Here is a 25565-nt window from a genome sequence, read left to right as displayed (position 1 = left end):
TTGACAATTTAATTTAAAAATAACCCACTAATCTGCTGATCACTTCTTAAAAAAAAGATAATTGACACAGTTACGTTCAATGATTTTTGAAGATTCGTTTTGATTGAGTGCTATTTGAAGGATTGCAATTATGGGAAATATAAATAAGGTTATCGTATGATCGTATGAGGATCAAGAAATTCCACGTGGCCGGTTAGTGGTTTGTGGATTACATTGGCTATATTCTTGTCATATCCAAGACGGACAACACGCAGGAATCAACACTTAATTACTTTCTTATTTTTTTCAATCAAAAATTAAATGCGTACTTTATTAAGTTTTTAAAAACTTTTGGTCAACTGTTAAGTTTTTAATTATGCTTCATCTCTAAGGAAAACCAACTTCTGCTTCATTTCTAATTACTTTCTAACTAAACTTTTTTCAATCAGAAAGAAAAAGTAAAATTGTAAAGTTTGAAATAACTGTTAACAACTCTTGTGCGTTTTTACACTGTAAAGTTTCATTTTTCTTTACTATGTACAAAAGAAAGATTTGTAAAGAAAGTAAGCAAAAATGCGAATCCGACTCCAAAAATAGGAGGCGTCCATCTAGGAGGGGAAAGTAGTTGTGTGACCTACCTCGAGCTTAAATTAATATTTCATAATCTCCTCCCTCCCGTTTCCGTTCGTTTCCCTTGACCCTTGACGTACCATTTTTTCCTCAATGCTCTCTTTCTTATTTCAGTCCTTTCTCTCTCATGAATTATTTATTTTCGCAATTTGACAAATAAAAATCTTTAAAAAAGAAAAAGAAATCTGTAAAGACAGAGTCTGATCGGTGTTTGATGAGACACTGACAGCACTTTAACGGGATTCTTCAAAAGTTCTACTCTTCTCTTTTCTTTTGCTTCTTTCTTTCTCTTCCAATCGCAAACAAACCCTAGCTTTTATTTTTCTTTCTATCTTTTCTCTCTCTCTCAAGATTGTATCATGAACGATCCTAAAGATCCCGATCTGAGCAACGACTCAGCTTGGAGAGAACTCACAGCTTCAGATTCTGACTTCTTCTACAGAGACACTTCCAACATCCTCCTCTCTGACTTCGCCTGGAACCTCCCCGCTTCCTCTGGTTTTACACAAACCGCCGTTGTCCCATCTTCCATCACCACCACCACCACCTCAAAGACTGATCAGCCGATTCCACCTTCTTCATGTTCCTCATCGGCCGCCGCCGCTTCTGTTACCGTTACAGAGGTTTCAACTAACTTTAACAATCCTTCGGCCGCTACATCTAGCTCAAGCGAGGATCCAACTGAGAACTCAACCGCCTCCGCCGCGCAAACACCGGAGACGCCGTGAGTTTCTTTACTTTTTTTCCCAAATAAGCGATGAGGCGAGAAACACGTGGGGTCTTTTTTTTTTGTGCAGGGGTCCGATCGTAATTTATTCACCATGTTGGTGGTGGTGGTCGGGAGGGAGGTTTTTCTTAACTTAAGGTCAAAGCCATGAAAACGAATAAAAAAAAAGGCCATTACTCTTGCCATCCTAGAAAATTGAGAATGGATTCGTCCGTACAAATAATTTATCAGAGTTATCATCAGAATGATGAATTCGTCGGTGACAGTTTAGAGAGGGAAAAATAATAATGATGATGAACACAGCAGCCGCTATTGCGGCTGTGTGATGTTAGCGTGCACTCTACATCAACTTTTTGCTCGTCCTCGTTATTTCTTTTATTAAACTAATATTAGGTCAGAAGTGTCTCACGTTTTAATGATATTATCTAATACTACTAGTATACATAGCAAAAGTGTTAAAGAAAACACCTGAATTATTTTAAAATTCATGTTTCGTAAACCGTGATAATATCATTACCCTAATTGATATGTAGGGTTTTGGAATCTCCGATAGACAACTAGATGAGTGCAGATGAGTATGAGTTGTTATCGATATAGCAAATGTAAAATGAATGCTCATGATCACAGATAAACCTTTTAAGTTAATGAAAGTATTACTATTAAAGATCTTTTTGTGGTAGTTTGACTGTGGTGGCATTAGCATTACAGAATCAATATTTTTGACGGATTGATTGGTTATTCTGTGAATTCTGCTGCATGGTGATATATGAATCTTTTGATGTTTCTTTTTCTTAGAAAGAAGGAAAAGAAGAAGGCTCAAAAACGAATCAGGCAACAAAGATTTGCATTCATGACCAAGAGTGATGTAGATAATCTTGAAGATGGATATCGTTGGCGTAAATATGGACAGAAAGCTGTCAAGAATAGCCAATTCCCAAGGTTTCATAGCTATCATCACTTTATTCTCATTATCTTACCTTAACTTCTCTAGCCAATGAGTTCTAGTTATACTATTTGCTAAAAAATTACACATATATACATGGTACTTCACACTTAGATCATCAGTAGATTATCAGACAGTTTTTACTGTTGTTGTATGTAGGAGCTACTATAGATGCACGAACACCAGATGCACAGTGAAGAAGAGAGTGGAAAGATCATCTGAAGATCCATCGATAGTGATCACAACATACGAAGGACAACATTGCCACCAAACCGTTGGATTCCCTCGAGGCGGAATCTTCCCAGCTCACGAACCTCATAATTTCACATCCCATCATCATCTCCCTCCTCCATTGCCAAATCATTATTATTACCAAGAACTCCTTCATCAAATTCACAGAGAAAATACTTCTTTACCGCAATTACCCCAGTCTACTACCGAAGACGGACATGTTGCAGTGTCGTCCATTAATCCATCAGAAGAAGGTTTACTTGGTGATATTGTACCTCAAACCATGCGCAATCCTTGAGGTTCATTATATATATATATTTGAATTTGTTAATTAGTATTCATCTATATAGGATTGATTAGGAGTAAATTCTATAATTAGATAAAATAATGTTTCTTTTGGTTCCCAAGGGTTTAAAACTTTTAATGGACCACAGAGGCGTAAAAGGGTTTACTTTTTCTAGTCCGAAACTCAAAACCCAAACCAAGAGATAAGTGGGAAAATCCCATGCTTTGAGAGAAGCAAGCCTGTCTGATGTAATGATGTAGATGTACTGATGAATATATATGAGAATCAATATCGTGTTTGTCTAATCACTGATGCACCATTATCTCTCTTTTGGAATAATTTAGATCACTTGATAGATATGTCGGCCAGTCCCTTTTCAGAACACATAAAAGTTGGATGATGCATGTATAATAAGTGGATGGTTGTCTCTCTCTCTCTCTATTTGGTTATCTATATACATAACACATGTTAATTATTGTTTAGAAGTGATTCAATTAGGATCAAGCAGTGGTATATTATATAGTGCTTTTTATCTTACTCCTCTTGCTCTAAGGCATATATATAGGCTGTTTACTTATGTAAGGTAGAGAGGTGACCCGGAAATGGGTCAACATATATTAAAACCAAGCTCAGTTACTCCACTCGATGTCACTCTGATCTCGAATCTCTTCTTTTTCAGTTATACATATACCCCTTAATATTGTGTATTCACATCAACTTAATTGCAGTAAAAAAATATATGTCCTGGTGCATACCTTTATTCTATATGTACATGTATGCATGAGGCGCCGCATATTATATGGTATAAGTTCCGAGGGTACTGTGTTAGGTCACAGGAATAAATGCTTTCTGTTTTAGCTAAAGACAGCCAAGAAAGTAAAATGGGAGAAAATAATAAATTTTGTGTCATCAAGTACTTACAATATTTGTAAGTATATTGACTTGGAACATTTGTTATAAGAAGTTGGACAAAGTAACCACATGACAAAATTATACATTATTCACAATAACAAAAATGTATATTATATTACATAATATCAATAGGGAATGTGTGCTTGTATGTTTAATAATTTTGAAAGAAAATATGACACATAAACATGTCTGCGTTGTTGAATATATAATCTCCCAGCTACCATCAGCAAATCAACATAACCTTGAAAAAAACCAAAAAAAAATGCTAAGGAGGTGCTAATGCACCTATACCCAAATCAACAAAATAAAATAAGGTCATATATAGTCATATTGGACAATCCACAGTTCTAAAGAATGAAGTCGTCATCCTGAAGTATATATATTTTTTTATTAAATTTTATATTCATTAATCAGAAAATAATGGGTATTTACAAATGAGAAAACAGTATAAAAGTCGTATTAAGAATAAATGTAAAGTGACTCAAACTAATTGGCAAATTAATCAACTCGGGAAACACTTCAAACCAACGTCTCACAAAACCTTCTAATTTGAAAATTCCATGATAGTGAAGAGATACGATCATGTTCCAAATCGTATTATCAATCCTTTGAATAATGGTGCCTGTATCGAGAGAGGTTCCATGGTGACAATGAGATTTTTGCTCTGTCTAGATGTTGTAGATGATGGATCTATGGAAAACCAGCATGAGAGCATCTTCAGTGTAAACTTCTATTTAAAAGAAAATGAAACAGCTATATAATAAATTTGAGTTTTATTTTCACGCCACTTCACTTTAAAGTGAAAAATTGAGTAATAATAAAAAATATTATTCAATTTGTGGAGTAAATTCATTATTTATTTTATTTCAAATTCCATTTTGAAATCAAATATGCAATGATGTTGGAGATGCTCAGATTACGAATAGAAAACCACACCAATAATTAAATACCAAACACATACCACAAAAAAATAGCTCTATCTAACCACCATGATGGAAAGCTATATGCATGAGAGTTTCTCACCATATCTCACCAAAAATATTAATATTTAATTAGAGAAATTTAAAATCTTAAAAAAATTCATAAAAAATGTTCAACTTTAGAGATATTTTCCTATTAAATATTGTTGTTTTCTAAATGTAAATGCCTTAGAAAAATCTATGTTACACTTTTTGTGAATCGGTAAAAAGACGACGTTTCTAACTGTGTGTTTACTTGTTTGTTATATAATTTCTATTGGTGATTTGTGGAGTCTAAAAGAACATCAACATTACCAATTTCTCATCATAGTTTTCAACATACTATTTAAATCTATAATCTTTTCCACAAGATAGTTAAGATCATGGTTACGAAATCTTCATGCAAGAATGCAGGGGGATACTATTCTTTCTAATTTTTTAAATTTTTTATTTTTTTAGTTGATTATGTTAAATTTTAAATAAAATAATTAAGTTTCTAGTGAATTGATTGAACAAATATTTTGTAAGTAAGTTTTTAGAATGATTCCATTTTAAGTTTTTAGAATGATTCCATTTTAATTGAATAAACTATGCTAATATCTAGAGATCTATGAGAAGAAACTCATCAATAATGTTGTTCTGATAGTATTTATATTATTAAAGCAGAATTATTAATAAAATTATGCCATTGGTTTTCATTGTTATTTACATTTCCTTTTTGGATTAGTTTTAAATTAATTTGCCAGAAATTTTTAACCAATGAAAAAATCATATTTTTGCTAACCAATGAAAAATCATATTTTTAACCAATTACACTCGAGCAGTATTTAATAACATTTTAAAAATCAGAATTATCAGCTTTATTTTCAACCAATCAGAAGTCACTTATTGTATTAACCATTTACATTTAACAACTTCTCGCTACCCTATATTTAGATAATTAGATGTCACTTTACGGCCAAAAAATTACATATAGAGTTGTTAATTAGATGTCGTTTTACATTATTTAAAATAAAAATGACTATTATAGAGATTCAACAAAAACCATTCATTTTAGAATTCATAAAAAATACATATAGAGTTATTATTTATTAAAACTTTGGAGAATTATAATGTTAGTTTATTTATTAATTTTGGTAATAAAATTTGTTTAATTATATTAAAAATGACCAAAAATTTGTAAAACAATAACTTTAATTTAAATAGCATTGTCTTAATTACTAATATTTAATCGCTTTAAAAAGTTCTCAATTATAAATATAAATATTATAAATTAGCATAAAATTATGTACAATTACCTTTATATCTCAATATTGGTCATCATAAACATATAAAACAACTACGCATCATATACAAAAGAAAAACATATTATATAATTTGTTAAAGAAACACATTATATAATTTTCTAAAAATATATATATGTTATGAAATATAATATTTCAAAACAACAAATATTTCAAAATCTATTATATATATTAAAAATCATACGGTTGTAACTTGTAAAAGTTGTATGTTCACTATGAGTCAGTCTAGTCTAAATATGTTTAAGAAATAGTGAAAATCACATAAAAGTACTGACATTTTAAACTCTCAAGTTTTTTGGCTAATACTTTTAACCTTCAAAGTGAAATTTGTATAAAAAAACCTTCAACCTAATTTACTTGTTTCTCAAATAAAAGGTTGACATGTTGTATATGTAAAAACAATAAGGTGTTCGTTTTTATTTCGAAAAAAATAAAAATTAATAAAATAAATAAAATTAAAGAAAAATAAATATAATATAAAAAACTAAACAAAAATCATAAAACTAAATAAAATTTAAAATTAAATAAAATTTTGGATAATTTAATATATTGAGAAATTAAATAAAATAAATTAAATTAAATTAAAACACATAAAATTAAACGAAATTAATTAAAATTCACAAAATTAAAAATATCCTTTTTAACATGTATATACTGTGCACATCTACACAATAATATTTTTCAATTTTTCGGTTTTCTTTTGAAATTCAAAAAATCTTTTTGAAACTATTTTAAAAAATTATATTTTAAATTTTAACTATTTATTTATATATTCATTAAATCCTTAACCCCACCTTTCAAAATCCCACCCTTCAAATCCAAACTCTAAGTTTAGATTACTTAATCCTATATTTATAAATGTCTATTTACTTTTTTAAAATTAAAGGTAAATATGGTTAAGATAAGCATGAAAATGGTATTAGGAATATATTAGTTTGAGCAATTTTTATTTAAAATACATGTTTAATAAATGTTAAAAAGGCATATAAGCATAGACCTATAAAACAGTTTACTATCACGAGTCATGCACAGTAAATACATGTTTTATAAAATGATATTTTGAACCTTTTAATTTTCTAATTTTTGTGAATTTTCTGAATTTTAATTAATTTTTGTTTATTTTATGTCTTTTAATTAAATTTTATTTATTTTCTGATTTTATTTAATTTGCTGAATTTTATTTAATAATCTGGTTTTTATTTAGTTTCCTGATTTTTATTTAATTTATGATTTTTATTTAATTTCTGAATTATTATTTAACGTTTATTTATTTTTATTAGTTAAATAATTCATTTTTCAAAAAACCAATACCTCATCATTTTTGTCTGTGCAACACGTCAACATTTTACTTGATAAACACATAAGCTAGATTGACGAGTTTTTATGATACAAATTTCGAGTTGAATATTAAAATAATAGTCAATTTAAAGTTTAAAATATTAGTGTCACGTTTATGATTTTTTCGCGATTTTTCTGAAATATATAATTTTTGCTGCAATATGGTCTACGAAGAATGATCTCCACTACATCTATGATTGACAGTTTTAATTGCACCATACTAAAATCTACAGTAATAAACTGATATTCTTAACTATAGAATGCAAATTTTATACTAAAACTTCAAATGCGGTGCAAATACACTAAAATTTTCTATCAGAAGAGCTTACATGCACCACATGTTTACAATACTTATACAACCACATAATAGAACAAGGTCTGTGGATCAGACAGTAAACCACTTATAACCTCAGAACGCACATATATTGCAAACTTAAGGCCCAACATAGGTTCCATGGGTTTGGCAGTACAAGACAACACATAAGCAACCATTCGGAAAATGTTTGGTATTGAAATTGTTTCATCGAAAAGCTGAGGCACCGACTTACACCAGCGCTCCTTCCAAGAATATCCGCACAGACATGGAAGTAGAGAAATACTTCAAAAATAGGAAATAATAAAAGAAAAAAGCAGTACTACTTTTTTTTTTTTGTCAGCTGCCCATCTTATCTAGATCAAGTGGTGGTCCGACGAGCCAAGTCTCCGTGGAGTCTCTCCATCTGACCGGGTCTGATCTATATGGGAAAAAATGTATCCTCTCTTTCTTGCTTCTTTAGCTAGAGCATCGGCCCGTCCATTCATGTTTCGAGGAATATGAGATAGTCTCACATCCTCAAAATATTCATGGAGGCCCTGGAAAATCCCGATCTCTGTCGCGAATGCTGGCCACTCCCCCGGATTCGTAATCATGTCCACCAGATCCGTGCAGTCCGTCTCGAAGCTTATCGTGGTGATCCTCATGTTCCTCATACATGAAGCTGCCCAGAGTAAACCTTCCATCTCAGCGTGAAGTGCTGAGAGGCTCCTGCTACATGCCCTTTGTCCAAAGGATACAGAGCCCATTTGGTCCTTGAAATTCCACCCTAGGCCACTAACGCTGCCATTATCAATCCATGAAGCATCAATTCGGCAGGTAGGGATTCGGGGTATCCAAGGGGGCACTGTCTCCACTTCTGAAGAATGGGTACCGTCATGTTCTCCCTCTTCGTCCTCCTTTTCGTTAGCCGTCCTCCAACATTCGGCCTCGAGTGTCGCATGTTGAAGAGTATCCATCGGGGATACGACTTTCCCATTGAAGAGTTTGTCGTTCCTCGCCTTCCAGATGTACCAACAGATCCATGGGAAGGTATCGAGTTGTGGTCTCAAGGGAGCCACCTCTTTTGTCTTCCAAAACAGAAAGTTCATGTTTTGGTATATAGATATACTCGGGAAGTAACCCGGAAGGGACGGATAGTCCGATAAAGCCCAAACCTGCAGGGCTGGGGGGCACTCAAAAAGAAGATGATTAATCGACTCCACTGGGGCAGCACATCTAGGACAACTCCTATCGGTACCCAGGTGTCTATAAGTGAGCCTCTCTGCTGTTGCCACACAGCCCGAGAGAGCTTGCCACAGGAAATGCTTCATCTTGCTTGGAGCTTTTATCTTCCAAACATGGCTTAGAAGACACGTGAAGCTCGGTTCACTAACCACATCGTGTGTAAGACTCCGTTTCATTGATTGGAGTAGATCATAACCGGTCTTAACTGAATATACTCCTGACTTAGTATGGTTCCAAGCATAACCATCTGGTAATAGGGAGCGAGAAGATTTTAGCCCAAGTATCAAAGGTATATCATCAGGATGAAAGAATTCTCTCAAAATTGGTATATCCCACTCCTTGGTATCATCCTTAATAAAGGACTGAACAAGGAGCTGGGGGAGCCTGTAGACAATATGTTCGGCAGGTCTCGGTGGTCGCGCCCTTGAATCTGGAACCCAAGGCTCACTCCATACTCTCGTATCGTTGCCCGATCCAATTGTCTTCCTTAAACCCGAGAGGAGTAGAGGTTTTGCTGCCATGATACTACGCCATCCATATGATGGTGAGTATGTCCGTCGATCTTCTAAAGGAGAGGTGTGATGATAATACCTTTCTTTTAGAATTCGTGCCAGTAAAGAGTTTGGGTAATGAATTAATCTCCACAGTTGTTTTGCAAGAAGCGCTATGTTGAAATCGTGGAAATCTCGAAAACCTAGTCCTCCCAAATCTTTGGGAGTACAGACTTCGTCCCACGCTATCCAATGTAAACCTCTGCTGTTTTGTTTTGAGCTCCACCAAAAGTTCGAAGTCGTGCTCCTGAGCTTATCAGTAATACCTTGTGGGAGCAAGTAGCATGACATAACATAAGTCGGGACTGCTTGAGCCACCGATTTAATTTGGACTTCTTTTCCTCCTTTCGAGAGAAGTCTCGATGACCAATTATTTGTTCGCCCAATGAGCCGATCTTGTACAAAAGAGAATACTTTCATCTTCGAACCACCAATTTGTTCAGGTAATCCAAGGTACATCCCCATGCCTCCTTCAGAAGAGAACCCTAACGCTTCTTTTATATCTTTTTCCGAGAAGACTCCACTCGATTTCCAAAGAACATGGAAGATTTTGACGTGTTTAATCTTTGACCTGAGGCTTTTCCATATATGTCTAGAATGTCCATGATCTCTTTGCATTGGCTTAATTCTGCCTTGCAAAAGAAAAGACTATCATCTGCAAAAAGGAGATGGGAAAAAGCAGTACTACTTTGGTGTGTATTATTTGTGTGTTGTGTGTGGCACATCACACGTTCGCAGCATCGGCAAAGATTGTCTTGAGCACATGGCCCAGTGACCTCAGTCCCAATTCTCTGAGTTTCTTTTTTTTTCCTCTCTTTTTGTTACCGTTGGGTCTTCTCTTCTTTTTTTTTCTCTTTTTGGTCTTGTCTTCGATAGAACTTTTTTTCCGACAAAAAAAAAGAAATGCAGTCTTTGATCAAAAAAAAAGAACAAAAGATATGCAGTCCAAATTCAGTCAAAAAAATGCAGTCCAAATTCTGGTAGGAGGGGATGATTTGAATTTGCACGTGTAGTTTCGTAGGCAAAAGTAGTACAGTACTCTCCTGCGTTTAATTAATAAGTCATTGGCATTAATTTGTAAATAAAAGTACAGAGTTGGTTCTAGTTATTTTACATAACTCTCATGCGCAACTTTTGACCGTTGCTAAATAAATGAGTTTAACTACGAAGAAAGGTGTACTAGGAGAACTCATCTGAGCTACGTAAATCGAGGTGGCAAAATTGATAAATAAAAAAAAGAGGTATGGTCCCCTTTCACTATAATCTTTCGGTGCCACGAACAGTTTTCACAAACACAACACTGCACTAGAAGACAACAATGCTTTTAAATTTTATTCCTCCACTGCAAGTCTGCAATACAACTATATTGGTTATTAAACTTTTTACCATCAGTTACTCTTCAGTTTTACTCTTACACTTTTGTTCACTGAAGAAAAATTACTAGCAAAAAAAAAACATACTTGCAAGTGTGGAAACGTACTGATTGTTGTTTAAGAAAATAAAAGAAAGAAAAGTGTTGGACAATGGTCGTGTCTATAATTATATTTCAACACCACACCCCAACACTTGCCTTTATTGTCTAGAACCCTCTCTCTCTCAAAAACAAGTTCTATCCGAGCCTTTTGTTCCTTTGTAATTCGCTCTCTACCGCAAGAGATATCTAAACATCAACACAGTCATGTCGGTACTACTTCCTTTGTGTCTGATTATCTCCATGATTGCCTATTCAAGTAAGACCTTAATATCCTTTTTCTTGACCATAATGTTCACTATATTCTCCTTGTGTCAGTTCTGAAAAGTATCTTTCTTTTTAGCTCACAACAAAATTTCAGAAATTTAGTATTAGATCTCTCTGTTAAATCTTGTCTGGGAAAAGCAAAAAAAACAACACTTCAGTTCAATCTAAATTTAAGAGATATGAAACTTTGAAATCTGATTTGTTGTCTGGGTTTTAGTTCTAATGTTCTTGATTTGTCTTTGTTTGGAAAAGATGCTGCGTACTGTGTGTGCAAAGACGGGAACGAGCAAGTGCTTCAGAAGGCAATAGACTACGCATGTGGAGCAGGAGCTGACTGTTCTCAGATCCAGCAAAACGGAGCTTGTTACCAGCCTAACACCGTCAAAAACCACTGTGACATCGCCGTCAACAGTTACTACCAAAAGAAAGCTTCCTCCGGCGCCACCTGTGACTTTAACGGCGCAGCTATCATCTCTACCTCCCCTCCATCAAGTACTCCATCTTTATTACATAGCCCACTTTTTTCTTATGATTAAATTCATATTTTTTTGTGTTGTAATGATTTACTCTGTTTTTTTTTCCTTACTGCAGCCGCTTCAAGCTGTTTAACCGGTTCCAGGTATGTTTTTGTTTTTGTCTTTAGATTTTGATTTTAAAAGAAACTGTACTTTCTGTGTAGATAGATTTTACTTTAATTAAAATTACATTTAAGTTGAATTTTGTGGAGACACAATGACAGTGATTTAAGACCAAACAAATAGATAAGGAATCATGATAGAAATGTATCATTTCTATTCATTTCACCTTTACTAAAATCAGAAAAGCATGTGAAAACACAGACAATCATTCACATGATCCAGATGTGTATTATCGGTTAAATCTTTTTAATACATCATTAGCTATCTTTTAATAAATCATCACTTTTTTGAATACTTTGCAGCTCTAGTGGGACCCCATCCACTGGGACACCAACCACAGGGACACCAACCAGTGGCTTCCCATCCACAGGCACTCCGTCCACCGGGACTCCCACAACCGGAATGCCTAACACCGGGACTCCTTCCACTTCCACTGGTACGCCAACTTCAGGCACGCCCACAAGCGGGATGCCAACTTCGTCTTCATCTTCTGTGTTCCCGGGCACTGCTCTTGGACCAACCGGGAGCGGCGGGCTAGATCCGAGTAACGGAGAAAAGATATCAGTCCGAACTAACTCGGTGTTCTTGTTACTAGCCGGTGCAGCGATGATACTTGTGGTTTAGAAAACATCATCTCAGGACATATGGTTGGTTGTAATGGATGGGACTGAGATTTTGCCTACGGCTTAGTAACTGCTACCTCTCTTTTTTTTTCACTCTTGTCTTTGTTATTAGCTAGTAATCTGGGGATGTTCATCAAGAGCTTTTTCTTAATTTTTGTAAATCCGGAGATGAGACGCTCTTTTTTATTTATTTTTTATCCTTATTTTTCTTCGAATCTTTCATCTTTTAATACTCACCCCCGTTATCAACTTGACATATAAATTGCTGGTTACAATTGACTAAAGAATGTGAAACCTCGTCACTTAAGGACTTGAGTTATAAACAAGAAGAGCTTTATTAGCTAACACGATGAAAGGACTCCCTTGCGTTCAATTTTTCCACTATGCGGGTTAGGTGGGACGAGAGACGTAAAGTGTTAATGATTGCGGTTATTAGGTTTTCATACAGAATATGGAGGCTAGTTAATCAACTTCTGGTCTCCCAAAGATTGATCCTAACCCTATATTAAAAATGGAAAAAAAATACTTGAGTTGAATACTTCAGAATCTTTTGGATTCCTTTGTTTGAAAGTTTGTGTTTATGGAGACGAGTTGGGGAATCGGGTGCGGCTAGTAGTGGCCAAGAATCTGATACCAATCTCTTTCCAAAGCTGCTTTGTATCATCCCCTCCATTTTCAAGCTGATTCTTAAAGCTACTTTTGATTATTAGCAACAGAATATCATGCATGCATCTCTTTTTTCTATCTCTAGTCTATGTTTTTACACCTTCCTCAGGCTCAACTCATATAGACAAAGGCTTTTCATAAAGTGACTTTAGGTAGTTTCTCAAAATGCTTATCATATCTTATTATAAGTGGTTTCTCAAATTACTGCTTGTTATTACACACAACAGAATACACCAACGACTAGTCTAGTGGTTAAAACTACTGAACGATTTCTAAGGAATTTTGTAAGTCATATGTTCGTTTAAAATGAATATACTTTCTAAAACAGAGTTGAATAACATGGTATAGATCTCGTCTTATGATAGTTACGGGTTGAACTTCATAATCATTTTAACAAATGTTCCAATTACTTGAGAGAAAAGGTATTAATACATGAAAGAATGAATTAGCCAGAATTTTCCATTTACTTGAATGGAGGGGAAGATATATGCTGTGCTCTTCTCGCTTGGATATGGGCTTTAGTACTCGTTTAATGGTTGTTATAAAATTTCATGTATGGCCTTATTTCTCATGCTTTTTGGGCTTTAAAGAGTAATTTCTTCAAGAGAAAAAAAAAACAAACCGCTAGAAGGAGGGTTCGAACCTCCGACCTTGTGGTTAACAGCCACACGCTCTAACCAACTGAGCTATTCCAGCTCGATTGATTATTTCTTTTTTAACTATAATTTATAGGTTTTGTTTTTAAAACTCGGAACCAAATTGAATATGGCGGAATGTGGTCTGTCACAAATCAGAGAATGATGAATGATCACAGCTTCAACAGCTACCCCTCATACGGTCACTAGCGCCACCCCCAAAACTATAGAGGAAGTGAACAGCAGAAACTGAAAAAGGCAGAGTCCAAAAGATCTTTCTCATGAATGATTACTTTCCTCCTCTTCTTAAACTTTAGTACTAGATTACTTCCAACTCTGTTTTTTCAGCTAAAGGGACTACAAGAATATATATAGAGAAAATTACACAAACGTGTTACGTGAATGTTTCTTGCTTATTGAAAACAGTTTATACCAAAAGATAAAAGACTAACAATTTGGTTTTTTTCTTATTTTCGACTCAGATGAAGCATTTTAGCCAAAAAAAAAAAAACTCAGATGAAGCAGGGAAATAATATTACGCAACGTAGGGTTTCTTTTTCGAAAACAAATACTAAAAAACAATTGGGCGTTGTTTCATCTGACGTAAAATAAAACGTCATAATGACGCGTCACGCGTAGATACATGTCGGTTGACTTAAAAATCTGACATCGGACAAAAACGTTTTAGGATTCTAATCGTAGACCAACGAAAAGGTTGGTCCGACACTTAGCCCGGCAGGTCAAACAAGAAGCAGCCATGAGGATCAGTGGAGACAGCTAAAGGGACTACGCGTGCGGCACGTTAGGGCCTAGCGATTTATTAAAAAATCGGAAAAAACTCGTAGATTACTCGGGGAGGAATTTTTTGTACTTTTATACATATAATACTTTATTTATACGTATAATACTTTATTTATACATATAGTACATTATTTGTGTATATACATGTTTATGTATAAAATATCTTGGTACTAAAATTATAGATTTGTAAATACATACCAAATTAGCAGACAATAAATCACATATAGAGATCAAAAAGTTGCTGGAACACATCCAAAAATGAAAGTAGTAGGGTCAAATACTAACAATAAATATTTTATAAGGATGAATATGCAAATTTACAAGAAACAAGCACGTGTTTCTTAACTATGGACACCACAGTTCAACTATAACTTTATGACTAGTTATCTTCTTCGTTTTTTTTCTGGTAATCAACCTTCTTCTTCTTCTGTATTTTTGAGTGATTTTTTACTAATCTTGTTCTTCTGTTAAAACACATAAACCTAATCACAAACAAAGAAAAAACCTTTTTTTTCCCAGTCTGGTACTCTCCCCAAAAATGCTTTGTTAGTCTCTAACTCTCTGTTAATGGATGAAACGAAGATTCACGTTAAGCCGATAAGCGATTTTGTCTATTATGCGGCCGAGTTTTATAAATCTACACAGTCCGCGCTCATTACTCGGCTCACCGCATAATGCAACCGAAGTGGTCCAACTCGCCACGGAGCCCAGACGAATCACGTGTAATCGGCCGATTAAACGTTTCCGCGGCCGATTTTTAGAACAAGGCTAAATACTAGTGGCGTGGCAGAGCTAAAAATATATTTTACCGAAATTATAATATATAAATGTAATACTAAAATTGATAATATATGACACTATATCAAAAAAAAAAAATTCTAATGGAGACATATGAGAACATACAATAAATTAATGAGGTCAAATACCAAAATTTGCCAAAAATCTATACTATTATTTTCGAAGTGATTTTTTGTAAAAAAACTCTCACGTTAAAAATTTGACTGGTTAATATCGTTTATACCTTTAATAAATAAACATATAAATTATCCATAAAATAAAAATGAATTTTAATTTTATGATTGGGTAACTGATTAAAATTAATAATGATAAAAATTATTCAAAATTTAAAATTATATTTTAAAATAAAAAATTACAGTGATTAATATCATTTATATCTTTAATGGATAAATATATAAATTACCTACAAAATAAAAACGAACCTTTTTTATTACATAAGTAAATAAAATTAACAATGATAAGAATTATCCAAAATCTAAAAATATATTTTAAAATAAAAAATTTAGAGTGGTCAATATCATTAATACCCTTAATGAATAAAACATAAATTAACCAGAAAATAAAAAACGAATTTTAATTTTTTGATTAGATAAATTATTAAAATTAATATTCATAATAATTATCCAAAATATAAAAATATATATTAAAATAAAACGAACTTATATTAATCATATTATTTTAATAAAAATATATATTATTTTATTTCAATCTAACAATAAATGTGTTGATCCATATTACTTTTTGTAAGTATTTTTTTATTATTTATGTTTAAATAGTATAGATGAGCAAAATATATGTAATGGAAAATATAAATAATGAAAAAGAAATGGAAAATATGAGCAAAACATAAGTAAAATAAGTTTACAAAAAGTGATAACAAAATTATAAGATTTCAAAATCAAAAATATTTTTAATATGTTAGTGTTTTCAAAAATTTAATACAATAATAAGCATACGTATTTTAATAAAATATATAAACTAGTAAATATTCGTATGAAAATTGTATCCGCATATGCGGATAAAACAACCTAGTATCAAAGTAATCTTAGAAATGTATACACTAAAATTCTTTTTCCAAAAATTTAGTGGGGTCATTTGACCCTACAAACCCTTCTTTGCCTACGCCCCTGCTAAATACCATGATAAAAGAAAATTAACGACAGAACAGACAATGCGTATCAAGCTTAGGAAGCTCATGAGTCTTTAACAGTGAAGCAACTCAAACTGCATCGGTCAATGTTGCATACAAAGCTAATATATTGTTGGAACTCGTTTTTGATGAAATGGTTTAAGACTATTTTCCGGTATGTTTCGGGACGAAGACGTTTGTCGGAATAACCGAATGTTTGACACTATGAAGTAGTGTACTCGTATATCAAAATCAGAGTTGGTTTTGAATGAAAAATGGAATTCCAAAATGAGTTTGGCTAAATATTAAAAATTAGCAAATGCCATATATTGGATACTAGGTGTTTTCCTGCACCATGTTCAGTAAAATTGTTTTCAAAATTTAATTTATAGTTAATTTTTTATTAAATATTATAGATTTTACTATTTTCTTTCTAATATTTAATATAGATTTGATATATATTAAATCAATTTGTATAAAACTAATAAAAATGATATAAAATTGTATAATTATCAAAAATTTAGCCTAAACAATATTTGTAAAATTTGTAGATATATAAGAAACTAATGATCTTACAATTAGATATTTAGTTTTTTAAAAAAAATTTGTAGAAATTTTTGAAAGCTTAGTAATACAAATTGTATAATTATACAAAATAATAATATTTCAAAATTTGAAATATTATATATGAATATATTTATTTTATAGATTGTTTATGAGCTATTACCATATTTTTAAAAAATCACCAAAAAAATATCAATATTAAATGTAATATATGAATTATTACCATATTCTAATAACTTTGCCAAAAATATAAATCAACATTAAATGAAATAATCCATGTCATATTTTTTCGGAAGCCATGTCATCAATTTCAGTAGTCATGCCATATTTGTTTTATGAAATTGATTATAGAGAGGACATGTGGCAAAATCACTTGACAAATATAGTCTAGAAATCAATTTTTTTTAAAATTGTAGCAATTTTTTAAAGACTTAGTAATACACATTGTATAATTATAGAAAATAAAATAAAATATAATTTCGAAATTTTAGTGTTATATATGAATATATTTATTTTATAGATGATATATGCGATATTCCATATTTAAAGAAGTTTACCAAAAATAAATATCAATATTAAATGTAAGGCATGAGTTATTACCATATTCTAAAAAGTTTACCAAAAATATAAATCAACATTAAATGAAATAATCCATGTCATATTTTTTGGAAGCCATGTCATCAATTTTAGTAGGCAATAGGCATGTCATATTGTTTTTTGTGAAACTGATTATAGAGAGGACATGTGGCAAAATCACTTCTCAAATATAGTCTAGGGGATTTGGGTTTGAATTTGTTAGTTGGATATTATGTCCATTACTTACGACTATCTTTATGTTTGTATAAACATAAATTACAGACCCAAATTAAATGAAATATTATTTATGTTTGATTTGGTCAAATATATAAAATATTTTTTATTGTTAAGTCATTAAAAATTGAGTCAAAAGGAATTAAATTACTTAATGAAGCATTTTTTGACTTTAAGACTTTATTACTCTCTTTTATGTTATGGCTTCTCAAAAGTATAATGTGACTAGGATCAGCCCGTCCTACGGGCGGGATATAATTTATGTTTGATGCATGTAATATGTAACTATGCTTTTTATTGAATTTACTTATTTTTCATAATTGCTTATTTAGACAATGTGAAAATAGTCAAATTAGTGTGATAACATATAAAGAAATAAAGCTAAAGGTCGTTCCAAAAAAAAAAGAAATAAAGAGATGAATCGTGTGTGGGACCCGAAAACAGTTCCATTTTCTGAAAAATCATTCACATAGAAAAAATTAAAACATAAACTCAATTAACTCTCCCCTAATCTTCTCTTTCTTTTTAACATTTTCTCATCGTTTGCCGTCTCCAGAAACTGGTTCACCACCATCTCCACCATCAAACTCCAAACCAACCACTCCTCCTCCAGCTTCTGCTCCTTCGCCCACCACAGCCTCTTCTTTTCCTCCTTCGTCTTCTCCCTCTACACCTTCTGCTCTTGTTCCATCTCCACCCACTCCATCTACGTCGGGATCTTCACCTCCTCTTCCCCAGCTGTCTCCACCCGCTTCAACTACGCCGGAATCTCCTCCCGCACCTATCACTTTTCTTGGATCCCTACTTGAAACTCTCTGTTATCTTCAGGGCCACCGTATAATCCCTCAAGTAACAGCGGAGGAGGACCTCTTCGAACTCTATCTTCGTCGTCTCTGTTCGCTAGAGGTTGGAATCGCCATCAGAAGTGTCACTCTGCTTGTGATAGTGACTGATTTGTCTCCTTTGTGAGAAGTACTCACATATTTATACGGATCTCACACCGCCTCTAAGCGACGAACGGTGTATTGAAGAGCTTGTAGTGGACATTTGAATTAATTGAAATAAAGATGAATTCACATCTCCGTCCGTTTTTGGGAAACTCAGGCGGCATGCATCCTGTCCAGATTGTCGTTCGAGAAATTAGGGTTAGAGATCAATTCGCATAGTATCGGGCCGGATATTAAATGCAGAGCCTCAAATAAAGCCCACTCGAGCCCAACACCAAAGTAAAAACTCAACACGCATCGTTTCATTTATTGGACGCGTGTCAGCACGGGATTAAACGACTTTGTGACCTGTCATCCTACGTGGCGCGCTCAGGAGGGAGGAAACTGTGTTTTATATAATGTGATGTTTTGTATTTTCTATATAAAGATTGTGAGCCATTTAGAAAAAAATACAGAGAGACACACTTGAAAATCAACAACAGATACAATTCCTTCATGTTCAATAGTGATGTTTTATTTTATTATATATATTATAATCTTTTTAAATTAATAATCTCTATAAATTAATAAAAAATCATAGTTTTGGTGTAGTCCCAACATTATTAATTTATAGAAGTTTCACTGTATTGTATATAAGAGTACGCAGAAAACTAGTTTCGCAAGTCTTCTGATAGAGTACCGCAAATTCAAAAGATTGTTTACAGTTGTATCCTGGACTTAATACGTTATCGAACCGTTGCACTAGGAGACGTATTTTGAGTTAAGGAAATAGATAAAATCTCGCATCTGCAGTCATATCATCTTTTTCTTAGTTTTTGATATAATTTTATTATTTTTATTCTTTACAATATTTAGTAATCCGTAGTTTATAAAATACGGTTCTATTATCAGGTGTCTCCAAAAACAATGTGTTCTGTCAAAAGACTTTGTGGGAAGGTTTTAAGGGCATCCGAATCTCATTATGTTAATTGGTTGCCACGCAGGCGAAACAGAGATGTTCCTGATCCTTGAAGTTTTCAACAGAGGTAGATCCTTGCTCTTGATGCAGCGTGTGATCTCGCATATCTTCACGATCAGTGTTCACCTAAAGTACTGAGCAACATACTCTTGGACGACAACTACAGCGCCTATTTATCTGATTGAAACTCTTGGGGATGTTTGGAGCTACGGTATCGTCATCTTTCGGATATGTGAGCTCTAGATCCTTCTTTCTCTTTCACACATTGTCATGTTGAGTCAAGGCATAGCGTAGGAAGATTACACCAAGGGACTATGGGAGACAGGTTCTCAAATATGATCTCCCTTTATAAAGTAGTAGTTATAACATACAAATAATAAAATTCTCAATATTGGGAAATTAACAGATTCAGACAAAAACATACATAAGTTGTCCTGATCTAAACCTCTTAAAAACATCTTCTCTACACTCTGGTCTTAAATCAAATGAAGAGAGAGGGGTTAGGGAGGGGTTCTATAAGAGATTAGAAGGAGAAGAAGTGTTGACAACAATGTGCCTAAGTGGATGATCAACATGAGGACCACCCGCATGTTTAACGAAATCAGCAGGAGATAAGAAATCACCATGGCAAACACACATGATCCTCACTTCTTCTCCATTACCGTATCTATACAGAATCCCATCAACTCTCTTCCCGTTTGGTCCATCTCCTTTGGTGAACACACATGGCATCTCGTTTTTCCCTTTCCCTTGTGGTGGCTCTATCTTCATATCCACTGAACTCAATCTTCTCAGCCGAGTGTTCGGCCTTGTTAACGCCTCCTGTTGTTGTTGTGTCGACGGTACGCTCTTTGCTTCTTCACTAGATGCTGTAATGAACCACAACAACAGTGTTTAGGATAGATTGTAACCAAATGGCCTTTCAGGTTCCGACAAGGTGAAAACTAACTTTTCTGTTTGTGTAATGATTTCAGATTTTTTTTTTGGTAAAAATGTAAAGAATGATTTCAGATTAATGATGTATCCATTTGCTTTAAACTCAAGTTTTAACAAATACTATTAAAGCTTTTGTGTAATGATAATTAGAATAGTACACCTTGATGGGATTTGGTTTCCATCTCGGAAACACTTGAACAACTTCCACCGCCGCCGCCGCCGCCGCTGCCGCCTTGAGACTCTAGGGAGCCTTGAAGTGAATCATGACCAGCACTGTGTTGCCTTAAGAGTCCACCTTTGTTAGCCGTCGCTGACCACCGCGGCAGTCCCGACGACGGTCTACCTCGCCGCCTCGAAGTAGTGGCGGCTTCTCCCGGATTACTACTATCACCTTCGGTTGACTTAACGCTGCTTCCACCGCCGCCGCCGCCGCCGCCGGTACGGAGCTTCTCGCTTCTCCTTCTCTTAGCAGCCATTCTCCTCAGAGTCTGCATCTCTTTCCTTTTCCGCCACTCTTCCTCCGACTCCGCCGGCAACGACGTCGTCCTCTTTAAGCCGGCGTGTCTAGCCACCGCTACCGAAGCCTCCGGGGGCTTCGTTGTCGGCTCCGGCTGATGAGTCTCCCGGAAAAGAGGTATCGTCACGACAACGGAAGAAGATCTCAGGAGCTTATTGCTTTTGTCAACTCCGAATCTCCCGCCAAGAGATAAACCAAGATTCAACTCGATCTCTTCATCTTCTTCTTCATCTTCTTGATCACCATCGGCTGAGTTAGAGATGAATCTCTGAAGCAGATCTCTTGGGAACACACAACTATTGCTTCTTGCAATTTCTCTACTTGTCTTGTTTGCTTCCGCCATGAAAGGAGTAACTACTGCAGAGAGAAAGAGATAGATGGAGGTGATGTAACAGTGGTGGGAGTAATAAAAAAGAGAGATTAGATTTTGATCATTATATCCAATATCTCAGAGAAAAAAGAAAGTTTCCAGGTTTGTCTTTAATTTGTTTCCCTAAATGAGTATTTACATATTCAACGGATGAGACACAGAAGAGAACACTGAATATTCGGTTCCATTTCACTTCATAATTACCTGTTTAGCTCAAAGTACTACTGTACTGCCAAAATCCCCGTAATCCTTTTTTTGTCTGTTTTCTGCTTAGGAGTTATTACCCAATTAGAGTCTATTACAAAAACTAAATTAATATTAATTTCATGTACCCAAGATAATTTAGTCAATTAAATAAAATATATTTTTCAATTAAAGAAAACTAATTTAATGAAAAGTTTAGAATTTTTAAAGAAAATCCGTGGTTTTGACGGTTTTTTAAATAAAATATATACTTTTTTCTTTTTTAATAGGTATTAAAATATTCAAATTTTTATATTTTTAAAAGATATAATTTCACCGATAAACTAAACTACATAATATCATCGATGATATAAAAATATTAGTAAATGAGAAAATCATATAATTTGGAATAATACTTTCTAAAATGTAAGTATTTAAAAAAGAAGGAGTACATTTTATCCAATAAAGTTTGTATTTACTATTGACATACTTTAACACCTATATTCATTATTTAAAGAAAAAGAATATGTAAATGTTGGCACGTAGAAGAAAAGAAAGCGACGAGAATAGCCAATGCGTGAAAAAGACAGAAGAGAGCAGGGAAAGAAATAGAGCCAAGTGTCCATCAGATGGTTCCTCGCCTTGACACGTTCTCGTACGGCTTGAGAGTTTTTAATCTTTAAATAAATTGTTTTTAATTTTTTGTCCCCTTCCTTTTTGCCCTATTATTGATTGCTCTATTTTGTAACGCAAAGCTATGCCATTTTTTAATTGTTTATTATTCGCTGGCTACTTACGTGTCGTCATTGCCGTAAAAGATGGTGCATTCGACACGTGTCCTTATAAAAGTGTACTAGACACGTTTATTTAGAGCCCAAGTAACAGGGGCATTCGAGTATTCAGGACTGAGGAGTCAGGAGCGCTGTTCATAGTCATATTTGGACTGTCTTAATGGATACCTTTAGTTTTGACAGATCCATTATACCCTCGAAAATAAAACGTTCTTTTATAGTTTTTTTGATGGAATTGATCCTTCATTACTCATTAATTAGACCATAAATTAGTGAAATGATTGGAGCACTTCTCAGCCTTCTGACAAAGAAGTTCAGAAGAAGGAACAAAGCTCAAACCCTTATTCAAAAGCTAATATCATCGCTGCCGGGCCTGAGAAATTTTGACCCAGAATCAAAAAAGTTATTTTGGCCCTTTACCGTTGAAAAAAAAAATAGACTATGAATGCAGCTTCAGACTTTGAACCCACGACCATAACTGCATAACCTTGCGTCTTTGCCAGTAAAACTATATAAAACTTACATAATAATTGGCCCTATAAGTTTATATATCATGTTTGGCCCTGAAGCACATGCTTTACTTGCTTGTGCTCAGGCACGGCCCTGCTGATAGACCATGTAGAAATTATAATACTCATGAGCACAATAGAAGCAGACAGGGCGGACCTAGAAAAATATTATGTATTGGGCACAATATTTTTTATATAAAGAATATATAAAATATACTTTTTAAAGTTTTTATTATATTATTATTAATACTATATACTTACGATAAATCTTTTAACTAAATAAATATCCTCTCTGTTTCTGAAAATATCGTTTTATTTTTTCTTAAATATATATTATGTTTTCAATAAATTTTATATGGGGCACGTGCCCCACCTTCTATGCTACTAGATCCGCTTAGCAGATGTTGAGATCAAGCTTGAAGACAATCCAAGTCACGTACATCATGTTATTACTCATGGTTCATGAAAACTTCTTCCTGACCTATCAAATTTATGATCTTGGTAATGTTCAAATGAATAATCAAAGACGAATCAAAGTTGTTAAAAAAGGAGGATGTTATCCTTACATCAAACACAAAATGTGAGCCAAGTTCTAAGGACATTAGACATGTGACTAAATCTCATATCAGCCAAAAACAACAACTAAAAAAAAGAAACACATTGACGAAAAAGTCTATAAAAACAAAATCTTTGTAATAAATCCTTTTCCAAAATACAAAAAAAGTTTTTAATCCTAAATCTTTAGTGATCTTAATTTCATCTTCAATATATTCGGAAATTTCTCAAACACTTCCCTATAAATTAAAAAATATTAAAGCTGAAACATTCGAATTAAAAATTTGGAAAATAAGGAAAATAAGCAAAAAAGGGCGGAAAATTGTATGACTGAAAAGAGAAAAGAACATAAGACTCATGTCGAGTCCCATAAGAAGTAGAACAAAAAAAGACTGTAAAAAGAATAAAAGAGATGCGACTCTGTGATGCCGAAACAATTTCAAGTTGCACGCTCTTCCCCTATCTCTTCAAATAACCCTTCTATAAAAAAAAATTGTAACTGTTCTAGTATTCTTGTCTGTTTCAAACAGTCTTCAATGTTTCTCTCTTCTGTTCCTACGGCTTCTGACCAGCGTGTAGCCATCTTCTTCGCCAGCTACAGAGCCATTCTCAGTCTTGCTTCCATCTGCAGACCCATTCTGAGTCTTGCTCTGTAGATGATCTACAGAGCCTCCATCTACAGAGCCGCTCTGACTCATGCTTAGACCTTCACTTCTCACACCATAAGGTTTGCTTCCATCATAAGCAACTTGCTTTTCCCTTACACGAAGCTTATGATCCCCAAGCTTGAACTGATTGCTCTTGGCAGCCTTAAGCACACTCTGGACAGAAGCAACAGACTCAAAGGCAACAAAGGCAAAGCATCTTCCACTATCCCGGGAGTGTCTGATTTGAACTCCATGTTCTTTGATGGTGCCAAAACCTTTGAACAGCTCAGAGACTTGAGACCACCTTGCATCCATTGGCAGATCTGACACAAATATCGATGTGCCTGCAACAATCAAAAACAACAACAAATCAATCTACCATATGATATACAAAAATAGACAAGAACAAGAGTTACAATGGATGAACATCTTCTAACCTGGTTCGTCAACCATCTTGTGGTCACTTTTCTTTACAGGTGCTGTGATAGGTCTCAAAGACTTAAAAACAAAAACACAAAAGCTTACTGCAATTTTCTCTTCATGTCTCATTCCAAATACATCGATGTATATAAATACAGAGGAAGACAAAGTAACTACCCCACTAACACACGTTCCTAGTGGAGAGCAACCCTAATGCACTAAACCAATATTGGTTTACTTTGGTTATTAACCGGTTGACTCTCATCAATACTCCACCCTCTAAAGAACCTTGTCCTCAAGGTTCAACACAACATCCAAATCTTTACATGTTATGTTTCTTGTCCACAGCAACATATGACTGTGTGCGCTCTTCTTATCACGTAGTGGTGGTGGTCTACCAAGGGCTGCTTCCTCTTTGACGATACATATCTCGCCGTCACCGTTACGTCCACGATCAAACGGATGTTTTCCATGAGTACCAAATGAAACATGTCGTGGAAGGAGCTGCAAATAACTAAATCCAGATACATGCTTGGAAGAGTTTGACCAGCTACACTTTCCTGAATTTTTTGCCAGAACAGTGTGATGGTGATGCTTGACGGGAACAGTTTGATCTTGTCCTTGTTTCCGTGGTGAAGTTGCTGAACGCTTGAGTGATGAACGTTTGAGTGATGAAGTCACCAATGTCAGAGATTCGCTTTGAACCAGTCGAGTTGGTTTTTTCTCCGTCATCCTCTCCGTCTTCCACGTCGTCATCTTCTTACGCCACATTGCTGCCTGATCCTCCCATTCTTGAGCCATCTTCTTCAGCTCATCACGAAAAGCTACAAACTCCTTCTTCAGGACTGCTAGCAAAACCACCATTGATGGATCACAAGAAAGAGCATAACACTCTTGATTCATGGTTGGTAGAGTGCGGTTTTGATACCA

The 25565-nt window shown here is 34.2% G+C and overlaps 4 protein-coding genes and 1 non-coding gene across 5 annotated transcripts in view; 2 read left to right on the top strand and 3 right to left on the bottom strand.

The window, feature by feature from the left end:
• The first annotated feature begins 684 nt into the window (after positions 1-684).
• On the top strand, positions 685-3101 carry LOC108814467 (probable WRKY transcription factor 57). Its single transcript, XM_018587048.2, has 3 exons — positions 685-1333; positions 2132-2275; positions 2439-3101. Exons 1-3 carry the CDS (start codon positions 969-971, stop codon positions 2806-2808), a joined length of 879 nt encoding a protein of 292 aa, XP_018442550.1. The 5' UTR covers positions 685-968; the 3' UTR covers positions 2809-3101.
• A 7853-nt stretch (positions 3102-10954) lies between these two features.
• Positions 10955-12602, top strand: LOC108815355 (PLASMODESMATA CALLOSE-BINDING PROTEIN 4-like). Its single transcript, XM_056990209.1, has 4 exons — positions 10955-11130; positions 11391-11630; positions 11730-11757; positions 12079-12602. Exons 1-4 carry the CDS (start codon positions 11079-11081, stop codon positions 12398-12400), a joined length of 642 nt encoding a protein of 213 aa, XP_056846189.1. The 5' UTR covers positions 10955-11078; the 3' UTR covers positions 12401-12602.
• A 1085-nt stretch (positions 12603-13687) lies between these two features.
• TRNAN-GUU (transfer RNA asparagine (anticodon GUU)) lies at positions 13688-13761 on the bottom strand. The gene has a single exon. It is a non-coding gene; the product is annotated as a tRNA-Asn (tRNA).
• Positions 13762-20031: 6270 nt separating this feature from the next.
• On the bottom strand, positions 20032-21653 carry LOC108814873 (ninja-family protein AFP1). The gene is made up of 2 exons (XM_018587512.2): positions 20804-21653; positions 20032-20576 (listed from the first exon to the last, which is right to left on the bottom strand). Exons 1-2 carry the CDS (start codon positions 21501-21503, stop codon positions 20221-20223), a joined length of 1056 nt encoding a protein of 351 aa, XP_018443014.1. The 5' UTR covers positions 21504-21653; the 3' UTR covers positions 20032-20220.
• Positions 21654-23864: 2211 nt separating this feature from the next.
• The window catches only part of LOC108817322 (nuclear transport factor 2-like), a 4302-nt gene continuing 2601 nt past the window's right edge, over positions 23865-25565 (bottom strand). Inside the window, exons 5-6 of the mRNA XM_056990516.1 lie at positions 24653-24697; positions 23865-24559 (exon numbers count right to left, since the gene is read on the bottom strand). Of these exons, the coding sequence (XP_056846496.1) occupies positions 24102-24559; positions 24653-24697 (503 nt within the window). The 3' untranslated portion in view covers positions 23865-24101. The remainder of the gene's footprint in view (positions 24560-24652; positions 24698-25565) is intronic.

This window comes from Raphanus sativus, chromosome 7, assembly GCF_000801105.2.
Source record: "Raphanus sativus cultivar WK10039 chromosome 7, ASM80110v3, whole genome shotgun sequence".
Classification (NCBI taxonomy): Eukaryota; Viridiplantae; Streptophyta; class Magnoliopsida; order Brassicales; family Brassicaceae; genus Raphanus; species Raphanus sativus.
This window is presented reverse-complemented; position numbering and strand designations above follow the sequence as displayed.

What these genes read in the sequence shown, in the direction of transcription:
- LOC108814467 (XM_018587048.2), top strand. Translation starts at nt 969, where the DNA reads ATGAACGATCCTAAAGATCCCGATCTGAGCAACGACTCAGCTTGGAGA. An exon ending in GCGCAAACACCGGAGACGCC is followed by an intron (nt 1,334 to 2,131) that starts GTGAGTTTCTTT and finishes TCTTTTTCTTAG; the next exon opens with AAAGAAGGAAAAGAAGAAGG. An exon ending in AAGAATAGCCAATTCCCAAG is followed by an intron (nt 2,276 to 2,438) that starts GTTTCATAGCTA and finishes TGTTGTATGTAG; the next exon opens with GAGCTACTATAGATGCACGA.
- LOC108815355 (XM_056990209.1), top strand. Translation starts at nt 11,079, where the DNA reads ATGTCGGTACTACTTCCTTTGTGTCTGATTATCTCCATGATTGCCTAT. An exon ending in CTCCATGATTGCCTATTCAA is followed by an intron (nt 11,131 to 11,390) that starts GTAAGACCTTAA and finishes TGTTTGGAAAAG; the next exon opens with ATGCTGCGTACTGTGTGTGC. An exon ending in CTCTACCTCCCCTCCATCAA is followed by an intron (nt 11,631 to 11,729) that starts GTACTCCATCTT and finishes TCCTTACTGCAG; the next exon opens with CCGCTTCAAGCTGTTTAACC.
- LOC108814873 (XM_018587512.2), bottom strand. Translation starts at nt 21,503, where the DNA reads ATGGCGGAAGCAAACAAGACAAGTAGAGAAATTGCAAGAAGCAATAGT. An exon ending in GGAAACCAAATCCCATCAAG is followed by an intron (nt 20,577 to 20,803) that starts GTGTACTATTCT and finishes GGTTCATTACAG; the next exon opens with CATCTAGTGAAGAAGCAAAG.